This window comes from Ambystoma mexicanum, chromosome 2p (genome assembly GCF_040938575.1).
Source record: "Ambystoma mexicanum isolate Mex_15411 chromosome 2p, UKY_AmexF1_1, whole genome shotgun sequence".
Taxonomy (NCBI): Eukaryota; Metazoa; Chordata; class Amphibia; order Caudata; family Ambystomatidae; genus Ambystoma; species Ambystoma mexicanum.
In genome coordinates, this window is record NC_090923.1 from 273204381 (window position 1) to 273220288 (window position 15908).

The 15908-nt window shown below is 42.1% G+C and overlaps 1 protein-coding gene across 1 annotated transcript in view; it reads left to right on the forward strand.

Annotated features, from left to right (window-relative positions):
- Positions 1-308: 308 nt before the first annotated feature.
- The window catches only part of LOC138567739 (inter-alpha-trypsin inhibitor heavy chain H3-like), a 475184-nt gene continuing 459584 nt past the window's right edge, over positions 309-15908 (forward strand). The window contains exon 1 of the mRNA XM_069646218.1: positions 309-401. Within this exon, the coding sequence (XP_069502319.1) occupies positions 309-401 (93 nt within the window). The remainder of the gene's footprint in view (positions 402-15908) is intronic.

Here is a 15908-nt window from a genome sequence, read left to right on the forward strand (position 1 = left end):
ACCTACAATATATTAAAGATGAGTCCAAAATAGTGTGCTGCCTGCAATCAGCTATCTATGTAATAACATGTCTTAGAGGTCAGGTTCATGTTTGGTTTATCCTCCCACTCGATGAACTGTGTGCACTGTCAACAGTGTTGAATTCTGTGGAACTTGAATTTTCTTTTATCTGATTTACGGGATGCATCACTGTTTGATTTTGTAATTAATATTTAAACCAATGGTTCATGTTTAGCAGTTGATTAACTGATTTTAAATGTTGGGAGTATTAAAACCTTCTCTGCTGATTCAGATCTTTATTCGCCATCATGACTCGTCTCCTCCTGTTTTACGCTTCGGTGGCATCTTTTGCAGCTTTCACCACTTCTGATTTGTTGATTGAAGGACCAGGAAGCATCAGGGTATGTGCCCATGTCATCTGCAATTATTCTCAGGGCCACATTGCTTAAATGGTATTACAATTGGCAAGTTTGGTTGTAATGCAGCAATACATCCACAGAATTACTGCCAACCTCTCTTACCATTACCACCACTTCGCCCGTGAGTTTACCACAGGATTACAGGTGGTGATAGGGTGGTGTAATTGTCAATTTTTGGAGTTGGTAGGACTACATGGTTTCTTTTGGCGGGTTTACCGCCAGGAGATTTACAGAGCAGTAAATGCACCGATTATTTGGAAGGTAAGTGGTGGATTTATCGTAGCTTATTGCTGGTGGTAAATTCGGTGCTTTACCTCCAAATTTGGAATTCAGCAGTGCAGGAATAACAGCAATAGTTCCATTACCGTAATTCAATTCTATTACCATGGAAAAAAGTTGCAGAAATGACCTGCACTTTTTCCTGAACCGCCAAACTTGTAATGTGGCCCATTGTGCTGGGAAACTACAGCCCTGTTATGCACTAGTATGCAGTCTGTCTTTCTGAAAAAGTTGACCTTCTCAACACTGTATGAAAACATTCCAGCAATTTGGTAAGGGGAAAACTTTGGAATAAAACATAGCTGTAAACAAGGCTATTTACGGGTCGTGACAGGGCGGTATTATTCCCCATTTATGTAGTCCATAGGTCTCCATGGGGATTTTTGGGCAGTTAGGTGGGTTACTGTGCAGTAAACATGCTGATTCTTGGAGGTAAAGCTTGCTGCTGGAGGAACATCTGCCACTTTACCTAGAATATAATTTGGCAGTGCAGGAAAAACAGCAGTAATTTCACTACCACAAAAAAGTGGTTGAACAGAATATCCACTACTTTTGTCCTACAGTGTCGAATTTGTAATGATGCCTGTTGTACCGGTAAACATGCATGAGCTAGTAATTCAATCTGTCTTTCAAGGAAATTAGAGAATGTAGATTTTCAACACTTTGTTTCAAAATTCCAGTAATCAAGAAAGGGGAAAGAAGTACAACCTCTCCTACTGTAGCATCCATACAAATCTTTTCAAATTTGTAATAATACATAGCTGTAAATATCTGTAATCAAGGCTATTTGATCATAATTTGAAGGCTTAGTATCAGGATGTATTTTGTTTTGTTATGTAGTACTTTTCTTATTATTATATATTATAATTTGTTTTTATCCTAAATCGAGGGCCTCAAGGTTGGATTTTACACCTTCTAGCTTCATCACTGCTCCTGGACTCAGATCTAAATGGAAATATACATGGGCGCGCGTACGCACGCACGTACACGTACACACGCTGTACTTATTCAGAAATCAAAGACACCACTAATATGTAGTAAATGTTAAGTAAATGTTGTTTTAGGTATACAGGTAGTCAACAGTTAAAGCTGGAGGAGGCAGACATGAAGCGCTGTATAAATTACTAATAACAAGAATAACAATAACGATAACAATAACCATAATAAGGCCGTCATGAAATCGCATTCATCCTTATGGAATCCTTATCAAGTGTAGATGTGAGCTCAAAAACTCACAATTGTCTATCGAAAACAGAGATTCTTACAGTGGAGCTCTAGATGATACATGGCTGTCGAGGACCTGGCTGCAATTATTGATTCCTTGGCATCACACAAGCCTTGATAGTGAAGAAACTAAGTTGCGTTAAGTGAGGGATCTGACCTGTCTATTTCCTTTTAGACTGCAGCTGTGGGGAAAAACAAGTGCATGAAGTCCTAGTTGTAGTGGTGTATAGACTACTTGATGATTATACCAGCATCTTTTTGTGCATGCTACAATAAAGTCTCCATAATGTCAACATTGCTGGCAGTGTTTGCAGAACACTGCAGTCAGAATGGTTCACCTTTTCAAATGATCAGACCATATATTATATGATATGGTTGGTTATTTATAACGCACTTAATACCCAGAGGTTTCTAAGCACGGACCGGGGTTCAAACCTGTGGCGCTCTGTGTAGTCTTGTTTCCAAGGCAACCACGTTGCCCCTGAGCTATCCTCCTGAGACTAAAGAGGCCTGATTGAGAGGTTCTCATGGTACTTCCTAAGTAGAACTCTTCACTCGTCCTATCCCTTGTGACTCTCCATCTCCACCTTCAAACAGCAATGACTGAGAACTGAGATGTTTCTGTTCATTGTGGAAAAAACGTCCCCACCATATCAAACTAATAGATATAAATCTAAGATTGAAATATTCTGAAACTACTGTAACTGGCTCTTGTAAAATGATACACATGTTTACCTGTTAGAGTTGGTAACAGATGCAAGCTATGGCACCAAAAGGTCTTTAATGGAAAACACTAACTTAAACGTCTTTGATATAATGACATGCCAGTGCCTGCCTCCCTTATATATATCCCTCCACCACTTGGTTCTGTGCCTCTATCATTCCCATATACCCCCTTTAGTTCATAAACAACTAAATTCAATTTAGGGAAATGTGTACTCTTTTTGCGATCCCTGTAACCTGAAACTATTGCATTGGAATTCAGGTAGGGAGGAACAGGGGTGGGCTGGGAAACAAAAGAGGCCCTGCCCGGAAAAGAAATATAAGGAAGGACACAGAGTCTATAGGTGTTATTTGGTTATGTGCCCACCCATTGCCTGCCCATGGCCATGCTAATGCCTATGGACATTCTTGTAAAAGAAGCCACTTGACCAGGTATGTTGTAAACAGTTTATTTATTCTAACTTCAGTAGCATACCATAAGACCCCCAACCCAGGCAACATCCAGGGCATAACTGGCAAAACTCAAGCAACAACATAGTGAGGTAACATCATTCCAGAATAGACAATATAAAGGAATCCATTCTGGAATGGCACAGTGACATGCCTGGCTGGCCCAAGCATAAACATGAGCTGCAGCAGGGACCATGGCAACATCAACAAAACCTATGCATTTACATTTATACAACACATCCCCCTCCCTTATGAAATAAACATTCTTTATCCCAAGATATATACTCAAAAAAATGAAACTAACTCTTCTGTCTTTTTATCTTTGCAACTCTGGACAGACTCCAAATTTGTCCACTTTCTACACACACAGCATTTTTGAAGACCCGTGTAACTCTAACAGGTTCTGTGTAAAGTGGCTTCCCTTTTCTAGAGATGACCGCTTTCCTTATCCGCACCCAATCTCCAATCTCAACCACAGTCATTTTCCTAGGATGTCTTTCATTGACTTTTTCTACCATTTTGTTTTTGCAAACATCCATCTTTTTCTTCACAACAACCACAGACAGATCTGTAGCCCTCGCTCTGCCCAGCCAAGCTGGCGCCACACATGCCTGGCTGGCCCTGGCATAAACATGAGCTGCAGCAGGGACCATGGCAACATCAACAAAACTTATGCATTTACATTTATACAACACACCTGGCTGGCCCAAGTAGCATACAATAAGACCCCCAACCCAGGCAACATCCAGGGTATACCGCTTTCGTCTACTTCCGCACCTGAAGATGCGGCGCCACATCCAGATTCAACACTGAAGGACGTGTCCTTAGCTTCCGCGTATCGTAGCACAGCGTGCCACGTCTCGTGGTGAGCGCGCGGGTCACGTGCACAGCCCAAACTTCAGTCGTCAGGGCCAATGTCTCACTGTCTCACCTCCTCACCGCCACCTTGGATGCGAAGCCCTCCGCACACCGCCGGTCTGCAGCAACGCGAACCGGCTGGTAGGCTGGTGACGGGGCTAAGCTTGCTGCAATGCTGCAGGCTCGTATTGGCTCCTGAGGCCCTATGTTGGCAGGGTGCGGATTCACCCTGGAGCTGGTGGCACTGCTAGAACAGTGGTGCGTCTCCACAGGGCACACTCCGGGCGCCCGGTGGCGCTTATCACACACCGGCCCAGCCTACTCCAATGGCACCCAACAGCACTGATCGCTCTCCAGCCCAGTACAACAGCCCAGAAGTGCAGATTAAGCTTAACCTTCGGGTGTCCAGATCAATAGACTGAAGGCAAATCTTTCCAATCTTTCCTGGATGTCCTGACGCTCCTCATTTGATGCAGCTTCCTGGCTCAGTCGGGGGTCTCGGCTTCAACAGGGATTTTGACCACATCCCATCCTCGTCGCCATTGTAAAAGAAGCCACTTGACCAGGTATGTTGTAAACAGTTTTTTTATTCTAACTTCAGTAGCATACCATAAGACCCCCAACCCAGGCAACATCCAGGGTATAACTGGCAAAACTCAAGCAACAACATAGTGAGGTAACATCATACCAGAATAGACAATATAAAGGAATCCATTCTGGAATGGCACAGTGACATGCCTGGCTGGCCCAAGCATAAACATGAGCTGCAGTGGGGACCATGGCAACATCAACAAAACGTATGCATTTACATTTATACAACAATTCCCACCCATTCCTGCCTCTGGCCACCCAAAACACCTCCTCATGGGAACTCTTTGAGCTCACTGTAATCAAGTCCTTGCATCAGACTTTACATTCAAAGTGTCTGCCAGTGTTTGTGCAAAGCAGTCCTCTGAGAGTTAATGTCTTAATTTGAGTTGTGAAAATGCTGTCTTTCCAGGCCTGCCTTCAGTAACTCAATTATAAGCACTCAGCATGTCGTTCACAAAAACTTTGTTTAAAACAAGCATTGGCAAAGCCAACAGTTTTGGCTTGTGCTTAAATTGTAATAAGGCATAAAGAAAAAACCCACCTACATAAACACAATGAAGCACTGAGGCTAAAGAAATCCAACCTATGAAAAGCCATAAGGCGGGCTCAAAAAAATCCAACACAAAAAAATCTTGACCTGGCAACCATACAGAAAAAAAGCTACAAGTCATGGCTTCAATCAATTCGATGGGAACTGTATCAAGAAGATGCAGAGACCATGTTGAGAACGGTTTGCAAAAGGAACTCCAAAGATTTCTGGACGATAATAAAGAACAAATTATCAGTCACAGAAAAAACTACCACCAACAGCGTCTCTGAAGGCAAATGGTTGGAACACTTCACCAATCTATTCAAGGACCCAACGCCAACAGCAAGCACTCCCGACAAAGGAGGCACAAGCAAATGGATCGTATACACCGAGCAGGCCATTCTGGAGAAGATTAAGAAGCTAAACAACTCCCGAGCTCCAGGTCCCGACGGAATCTCAAACGCCCATCTCAAACAGGACGCGGAAATCTGGGAACCGTTAATAACGGAAATCTTCAGAAGATGCAGGATTACAAGATCTATCCCTGCCACATGGAAAACAGCCATCCCAATTTAAAAGAAGGGCCCGAGGGACGATCCAGAAAACTACAGGCCGATAGCACTATTGGACGTGCTGGGAAAACCTTTCGGATCCTTGGTGTTGGATGAATTCCGGGAATAGCAGAAAGAGGCAAAGACAGCAGACCCATTACAATCAAGTTTTGAAAAGAACCTAGGCACCTCGGTCAATATCATGATGATTAGCATCCTGAAGTCTAGAGTCTTTGAGGGTCATCCAACAATATATATAGCCTCATTGATTTGGTCCAAGCAGTTGACCGCATAAACAGGAAAATACTAATGAGGAAACTAGAAAAATAAAAATGTCCATCATCACTTCTAGAACCAGTCAAAGCCTTGTACAGTGATACCTCAATCAGAGTGCACCTAAATGAGGCGGGCCTGTTGTCAAAAACCATAAAAACGGCCAGAGGGGTTAAGCAAGGTTGTCCACTGGCATCAGCTCTGTACAAGGCATACATGGCAGACATAGTGGAAGCAGAAAACGACACCCGCTCATTTCCTCCCAAAATAGGAGAGTTGAAAGGGACATGACTGCTCTACGCAGATGACATCCTATTGCTGGACCAAACAGCTATCGGTCTTCAGCGGCAACTGGACAGTCTTTCATCCTACCTGAAGAAAAACGACTTGGAACTAAACACAACAAAAACCAAAATCATGATTTTGGAAAAACCATCAAAACCAACCAAAAGATCTCAGTGGTTCGCAAACTTGGAAAAAGTTTCACCTACCTGGGAGTGAAAATATCTTGCAGTCGAATAGAAATAACGATGCAAGAGCATCTATTCATCAAGACAAAGACACTCGCAGCACAAGCACTGTCCCTGGAAAGAAAATTCAGCAAATTCACAATTCTTCCAATAATCAAATTTTTTAAACCAAAGCCACACCAGCCATAACTTACGGGGCAGAGGCAATGCCACATCTTCCATCGAACCTGTGGGAAAAATTGGAAGGCGTCTTCTGGCCCAAAGTGCTACGACTTTCGAATTCTACTTCCACAGCAGTTATCTGACGAGAACTGAGCCTCCAATCACTAAAATCAGTGGTAGACAGAAACAGTTTATTATTTCTGGGAAAAATTCGAAGGAGTCCTCGTCCCAAAATCTTGGACATCATCCTTGATGAAATGAAGAGCAAAAAAAAACAAATGCTGATTACTTGGTATAACAACTTACTGGAACAATCAGAAAAAATTGGATGCTCTGAATGGGACATAGAACGTATTCCTGGAAAAATAAAGAAAAAAATAAAAACTCAAGATTCGATCGACACGCTGGAAAAAGCAGAAGAGCACACATCCCTGACCCATCATACAATCAATACACAAAGGATTGATGAGGTAAGAAATTACCTGACAAATTTCCAGACAAACGACTACGCACAATTTTTCTAAGAGCACGCTTGAATGTCTTGAAGATGAAAGTAATCTTATTCCTAAGAAAGCAGTCGAAAGATAACAACTGTCTTTACTGTAACAGTTTGGAGACCGAAACAGTGCGACACTTACTCCTCCACTGTCTGGGTACAGATAAACTTTGAACAACTTACCTGCGACCACATGGACTCAAATATCTGACCACAAGTGAAGAAGACTGGTGGAATAAGCTAATGAGTGGCGACTCCACGACCTTGACCGTGGCAACAGCCAAGTTCCTCGAAAGCTTGGAGTTGGAAGAAAAGTCAACAGGCAACGAATAGAAAACTGATGATTTTAAAGAAAAAAAAAGCACATACGAGAAGTGTATCGGAGGAAACAAGCAAGCCAGAGGAAACTTTTACTTTTCCCTTTATACACCCAAGCAATAGACCGTTTTTGTAAAAATTGTAATACAATTAAACACAAAAAAATATAAAATAATGATTTTAAGTGAAGCTATGAAGCACACTTTGCAAATCTGCTACTTGGAGCAAGCATCTTGAGGAGACATTAGAGGGTGCTCATGTAATGCACCAGGCTTGAACTAGTAGCTTTGGGTGTTCTGCATCAACAGCAGATGAATGTTAAACTGGCATTTCGAACAGAGGGGCATTGTGGCATGGCACTGGGGCTTGCTATAACACAGGGTTTGACATTTACATGGCATCTTTGGTGGAACATTCACAGGGCACAACTGTTTTTTTTTTATTTTAAAGAGGTGACAAGTCTACCTAGGACCAAAGGCTGCAGTGAGAGCCTGTGGAGCTGAGCACCCAAGCAAAAGACTTGTGCTGGGTTGCACTTGCTTGTTATGACATGGTTCCTGTTTGTTTTTTGTGCTGTATGTGTCATTTGCACATATGTATAAAAAAGGAAAACCCCACACTGCCCACAACCAGCTTCTCAATATCTACCTGAATTCAAGAAAACAAAAACGAAATAAAATAATTGAACGGTTCACAGAGATATATTTAATGTGTATGATGACTTTTTTTGTGACTGCTGTTGAAATGCAGATTTAATGTCATCAGGAATTACAGCAAGGTGCATCGTCAGGATTAAGAAAGATTAAAAGCAGGGTCTACCCTGCAGGCTTCTTTAGAGACTATTGAAATCATATAGGTAGTAGCCAGTTTGCAGCGATCTCAAGTTGTGCTTTTTCAGGTCTAAGGTGTTCAACTAGCTTTGTTTATGCAGTTTGTATTCTGGTACTTATACTCCTATAAAAGGAAACTAACACTACAAGTAGATTATTACTCTGTGGCAGAATAGAAACATGTTCTACTGCCAATCAAGTGAATAAATAGCTTTGGCCTAAAAGAGACTGGCATTATGTTGCTGTGTGTTCTGGCCTCCCATGTTACTTCCGGAGGTATTGTGCACTCCTTATGCTAATATGTCATCCCACTTATTAGTTTTGGCTGTTAGATGGTGCTCAGGCACCCCCCAAAAGCCTAAAATGATGGCATTAAAAAATGGGAGGAATGAGATGGGATGTAGGATGTGAAGAGGGACACACAGCTTGTGGACGTTGTTTGTTTATTTACTCACCCATTGATTAGCCATGTCCATACCAATCACTATAGCCATTCACACCCCAACCTGCTGCTGCCTACCAAAAACCCATCTTTGCGATAGCACTATCCCGCAGTAAAATCTAACTTTGTGTTGTGAATAGACTGACAGCGTTTTACAAAGCAGTCTTCTTAGAACAAATGGAGATGTAAATATACTACTGTTGTAATACGCATGGCTTAAACAAGGGAGCCTTCAGCCAATGGATTTATAACACAATTTGTATCCTTGTCTTTGTTCCTTCCTTGTTCCCTGCACTGAAGTCCTGTTAAAAACATGCATTGCAAAAGAATATCATTTCTGTCTTGTGTGTAGGTATTAGGTAGACACCTGCCAGGCACTGCTGGTACCTCTATGTGGCTAAGTAATACCATTATGGCACTGCCTGGCAAATGCCTACTCAAACATAAAACTGTTGGCTTGCCAAAGCTTGTTTTTTATGGACTTCGGAAATACAAGTTATTTTCTCAGCAGCATGATGGGGAATGTTGCAACTCTTGACAACATTCAAGGGAGGCTGACTCACCAGCTAGTTCAGAGGTTTACAGTTATCTTAGTACAAAGTAAAGGGACCTGTGAGAAGAGGAGTTCTGGTGTCACATTTTAAGCTGCCACAATGAGCAGCAAATGGCACCTAATAGTGAATTGAATTAATAATCTTGCCTTTTCAGATTTTTTTCATGTACATGTTCTACCTGAAGTTCACAGTCATTAACTAATAAGAAAACACATATATTCCACTGTGTACATTTAGTGCACTGCTGCGGCTTTACACAAATAAGACCTACATATAGTGGTCAGATGGTGATTAAACAGATCCAAGTTAAACTGCTTAAAATAGTAGGCCATACATTATGGCGTGTATATTTGTTGATATAGTTCTGATGTATGGGTTCATACATATTTCTCTATAACTGCTCGAGGACATCTATTGCCGCTGATGGCCGATAGATGTCAACTATTAAAGGAGGGGTGTGGGAATTGGGTACTGCTCTACATATTGTGGTAGAAATAAAGTACTCAGCTACGTGGAAAGATATGGAAAGTCCCCTCACAGTTTCTTGACCTTATAAGGAATGCCTACCCGACTGTCTTATCACTTTCAAAGGTGGGAGAGGCATGGCGGTGGCTTACTCAAATATAACAAATGATCTAGTGCATGGACAGTTTAAGATGTTTTGGGCTTCATTACAGGTTTGGTGGTAATGGTAAAAACAAAGTGTATTTTTAATACCCATTATTTTAAAAATACAATCAATTTACTGGTTCAAATCATGTGGGATATTTACATCAAGGGGTATATAGACAAAATGGCATGGGATAAATAAAGGCATTTACTCCATGCAGTATACTCACACATACATGTACTCTACTTACAATCCCCAATACATTTTAAGATTGACTGGACAAATGGAAAATGTGGTCCAATTAGAGCCCCCCCTATCAGAGCCCTTGGCCTCATACAGTTTAAGGTGTATGCCTGGTGTTGCAATGCCTTCAAACCCATGGACTACCAAGCATGTTGTGGACTTTGCAGCCAAGTAAATGAGTTCTAATCCTGGCTTCACAACTTGCCTAAATGCATGTGATCCCGGGCAACAAGTTTATCTTAGAGAGTGCACTCAGTTCATTTAATTGATAAAAATGAATTATTTTGGAAACAAGTTGATCGCTAGTACTAAGCACCACATAAATCAAACTAATAGTCATAGTTAAGAAACCACATTAAGCCTTAGCTGTGTTTCACCAGAATGTTTTATGTGTTCCCTATGGTTTTTATGGCATGCTGCACTTCAATTAATTACCTTTGTAATGTTTCTCAGATTCAGATGCATTTGAATGGTTATGTGTATCATTCTAAGGCTGTCGTTCAGAGGTGAAAAATGTCTGCAGCCCTGAGAACAATGGGCTTGTGGTGGCTCTCAGAGAGGGGAGGCAGAAATATGAGCCCTGAATCCTGTGAGCGAGCAAGCAAAGCATGGCTCCCTGAACCCATCAAGAGCTCTTGGGAGGGTTTTCAACCACAAAATGGTTTAAAAAAAACAAAAAAGAATGAATTGGTCCTTTTTATTCCTCTTGAACTCTCAACTCCAACTCAGTCTAGGAGTTGATCACCCCCTCTGTGCCTCCCCCCTACCACTCCTTTAAAAAGAGATAGAGTACAGCCTCTCCCCTTGCCTTCAAATCTCCTCTCAAAATGCACCTGCCATCTAAAGAAAGGTTAATGGAAGTCAGCTCTCTCCTTAGCACCCCATCCCAGATGCATGGCACTCCTGCATGCCACTAAAATGTATATATGCAATATTTTCTTATCTGCATTGCTAGTCTGTAGTAGACCCATTATATGTTATCACGTGTACTTTGACTCCTACATCCTCTTAACTCTGACTGCACGGGATTCATGTGACTCTGGGATTGCGCTACATCTGTGTCGCGAATGATCGTCATTTGGGAATGTTGTCTAGTGACAATTGTAGGAAAACAGTTTAACTTTGTTTAAGAGCAAAAAAAGAAAAAAAACATCAGACTGCGTTCAGAATCGGGCATGTGTATTCCTATTTGCCTATCACTATGAGGAAACGTGCGTTTCGAAATCAATCGTTTTATCGATAGTTCCTTTGGCACAGATGCCTTTAAATATTTGCACTGCTGTACGGTATGCACTCTGCAAATAAGCAGGCATTGCAAAATGCAACAAAGTACATTTGGCTGAAGAGCAATTTTGTATTGCGAACTATGAACAAAATCATGCTTTTAAAAGTCAGGATTCCAGGTGTTTCCTGTTATAGCGCCTAGGTGCCTCAGGGCCTTTGGCGCTGAATAAGCACAATAGAATAGAATAGAGTAGAATAGAATATGCTCATGAAGCTGCTGCTAACTGCCTGCCCAGCAAGATACCTAGATGAAAATAACTGTTGAAGCTGCTGCATTCCTAAGCTGTTTATTGACAATGCCAGCTGTCACACCTTCAAACAGTTTGGGTGAAAATACTTGCCCAAAAAGGAAGAAAGGGAAGCGAGAGAGAATAAAGATAGTATGCTGCATTTTAAATCAAGCATTTTGCAAGAAATGCGTTAGAAAACATACGGATTTACAGACATGGGAAACATATGGACTATTCCAGACTTCAATTTCAAGTTCTGTCACAGTACAGAAGGATTTCAGACCTGCTAGATTTTCCACACAGCAAACAACTAAATGCCAATTTAAAAATGGAATGCCATATAGAAACATCCTAGCTCTGCATAGCAAAGAGAAATCCCTAAAGCAATGTCTAATGCATTGTGCCACTTACACACTAAGAAGTCTAAACATCTGCAACTACCACACAGCAAAAATGCTGTTCATAAACCACATGCTAGTATACACCATAGGAGTTTACTGGAGATATAATTTCACAGGTTTAATGTAATGCGGCACGAGATACAATGGCTCAAGGTCAATCTTGTGTCAGTACGATTGCCATAAATTAAAATGCAGTCGAATTGTTATCATATAGAAGTGTGATGTCGTCACTAAACCAGGGCAATTTAATTCGGCAGAATCCTGAATTACCAAAATGTTCAATGCATTCCGGTGATTAGGGCTTTCCGGTGATTAGGGTTTTGCAAACCTTTGAAGGGATTCAGGTTGAGCTCATGACAATTTATGTTGATCATGTTGATGAAATGGTACTGATAACATTGGCTTGACGATGCCAGACCTTGTTCTGCTTGCACATGGCCCAAGCATAGTATAAAATTAATGGAAAAGTAAAAAGTTCAGAATCTTTCCTGCCAAGGATACTCAAAATGAACACGTCAAACAAGTGTTCCCCCTCAACACCTACGACTCTCCCCCAGCTCTCCTTACCCGACCCAACTAGCATCCCCCTGCATTGTCCTCAACCGTGTCACATCTTTTCCACGTTTAACACTCTAGCCTGCAGCGGTAACCCCTGTCTGCTCAACTATGTGGTCTCCCCTTCCACCATGTTACTGCCCTGCGCACTCCGCTGCTCTTCTTAGTTCTCACTGTTAACTGTCGCCTGCTCATTGTAAGGCACTCTGTTGTTTCTTGAAGATAGGCCTGCACTCAACAAATGCCCACAATAAAATATATCATGGATAATATATCCAAAGCAAAGTGTGTAAATGACTAATGGTTTGCACCTATATATTTATACATAGGAAGCTCCCATTTCACAAACATCCATCACTTATGTAAACCCCCTGCTCATGCCCCGTGTGTTCTCCTGTCTCCCCCCTTCCCCTACTCATGCCCCGTGTGTTCTCCTGTCTCCCCCCACCCCCTGCTCATGCCCCGTGTTGTTCTCCTGTTTCCCTCCACCCCCATGATGCCCCTTGTTCTCCTGTTCACCCCACCCCTTAGGATGCCCCATGTTGTCTCCTTGTACCTTCACCCACCTCAGAATCCCCATGTTCTCTCTGTATCCCCTCCTCCTTTACCCTGTGCTGTCTCTTTTACTTTACTTTACTTTACTTTAATACATTTATAAAGCGCAACCATAGACCCATAGGTGTGAGGGCACAGACAAACAGAAAAAGAGTGAACAAGATGGAAGAGTCCATGGAATAGAAATCGCAGACTGAGAACGACTATTTGAAGAAGAATGTTTTAAGGCCCTTCTTGAAAATGCTCAGCACTGCTGAGTTCCTCAATTGATCTGGCAGAGTTTTCCAAAGAGCCGGCACCACAAATGCAAAGGCACCGCATTGTGCTTTATTGCTTTTCACTTTGGGCGGATTGAGCAGATTCAGATTGATGGAACGAAGGTTTCTAGCCGAGGATTTTATTCCGATATAACTTTGAAGATAGGAGGGCATCTTGCCCCTGAGGCATTTAAATGTGATAAACATGAGTCTGAAAGAGATTCTTGAGTCCACAGGCAGCCAGTGTAACGCTCGGCATGCTTCAGAAACGTGAGCCCTGTAAGCAAGGTCAGATACCACTTTATCTGCTCCATTTTGCACCACCTGGAGACGGTTGATGGTTTTTTTACTGGAGCCTGCTAGTAAACTACAGCAGTAATCCAGTTTAGAGCCTATAATGGCTCGGGCAATGGTCTCTGCGTTGGGTTGAGAGATAAAAGGTTGCAGATGGGCCAGGAGTTTAATAAAATATGTGGCAGAAGCTACTGTGCTGGCCACGTAGGCTTTCATGTTAAGAGATTGATCCAAGATCACCCCTAGGATCTTGAGCTTGGGAAGAGTAGGGATTAAGGCATCTCCCAGCTGGAATTGTTTATAGGCTGGGTCTAGTTTAGATATGGTACTGTCCGAACCCACGATCATGAGTTCCGTCTTGCTGCGATTAAGAGCAAGATTATTCAGCATCATCCATTGTTCTATCATGGCAAAGATACGATTAAGTTCTTTTTCGTCCTCATCATGGTGGCCCGTTAGAGGGATGACACATTGGGTGTCGTCAGCATAGTTGGAAAAGAGTATGCTCTCCTGGGCAAGATGGGCAAAAAAGGGAGTCATAAAGATGTTATAAATGCAAGGCGACAAGCTGGCGCCTTGCGGAACTCCGAACAATATCTGGATTGCTGGCACTTTGGTTGTTGGCACATACCCTGCTAGATCTGTTGGATAGGAAGGATAGTAGCCAGTTGGTAGCTGCCTGTCTTTGTGTCCACCACCCACTTGCAGTCAATATAGTCTTGTGTCTGTGCCCTCGGGCCCACCCCTCATGGTTTTGTTGGCCCTGTGCCCTTATGTCCATCTTGTTTGCCCTCCACTGCCTCTTGCGTCTTTTCATGTGTTCCCCCCTTTTGACCCTGCATCCACTGTTGCTTGTCCCCCCCTGCCACATGTTCATCTTTGTTCCCCCATGTATCCCTCTTATTCCCCATCTGGCTCATCTTCCTTTTTTTTCCTCCCCCTTCCCCTTTCTTCCTCCTGCTCCCTCATCCTTGCCTTTGCCTCCTCTTGTCTCCCTCTCCCCCCTCACCTCTTCCTTCCTTCTTCCCCCTCCACCTCCCCCCTCTGTTGATTCTCCAGCACTACCCCCAATTGCCGTCAGGCATATTAAGTGTAGCGCCTGCTTTCTGCTTCCATCCTCCCTTCTTCCCTTTTTCCTTCTATTTTACAAGCACTTACTCTTATCACTGTCCTTGACTTCTGATAAAGAGCTTGTCTGTTTCCCCCTCTTCCTTCTTGTTTTCTCCTCCCCTCCCCCTAGCACTACCTTGATTGTTCATTGACCCTCAAGATAGTTCACCCGTATGTTCCTCTCCCCTCCCACTCCATCCCCTCCCCTACCTCCTCCCCTCCTCCCCTCTCCTTTTGTCATTTTTGCACTGCAGCAATTGCCTTCAGACATAGTAATGCTACTGCGTGTATTGTCTCCTTTTTTCCTCCCTCAACTCTCCGTTATTTGTTCCATGCACTTATACTATCAGCTATGATATGATAGTTATTTCTCACATTCTGATTTGCTTCAAGGACCTGTAAGAATGTATTGTATTTTCTATTGTTTCCCTCCCTCATTGAAGCGCTTTGAAACACATTGTGTATAGGCGCTATACAAAATAAACAATCAATCAATCAACCCACATGCTCTACGTACATTCATGGCAAACTACTCCACATAATTCACCAAATCATAGACTGTGTTGTACACCTTTGATTTATTATGCAATGTCAAATCAAGAGCAACGAAATCATAAAAAAATATTGAATCATACAACTATAGACTCTACACTAGGGTACACAAGACTCATGTTCACACACCTGTGTCACATGTGTACTTACAAACACATTCATGTCACATACATTAATGAAGAACATTGCATATGCAAAGCTTAATACAGAGTTCAAATTAATTCAAAAAAGGAAATGTATGACTGCATAGAGATTCAAGCTTCCATTGTATCCATATATATTTCCAACATGTTTTGAACTGGGAAAACATTATGTAGTCCCAAGACTTCCTCAGGGATATTTTAATGTACTCATCTGGGGAATGCCACATCTGAATATGCAATAAAAGTCTGATACCTGAAAAAACAACAGACATTAATTCTTAATGCGATGTGTCATAATACGATCCAAAGAACACCAACCTTGTTGAGAACAAATCATCAATTATGGAAATACATTGGTCACAAATAGTGTACATGGCAATGTCAATTAATTCAGCACCAATTCTTATCAAGTCAAAAATGGCATAGCCAAGACATTTTAGATACACGTTTTAGAATACAAAGCTAATAGAGACATTTCAGGAACACGCCCAATAAGGTTTATGGA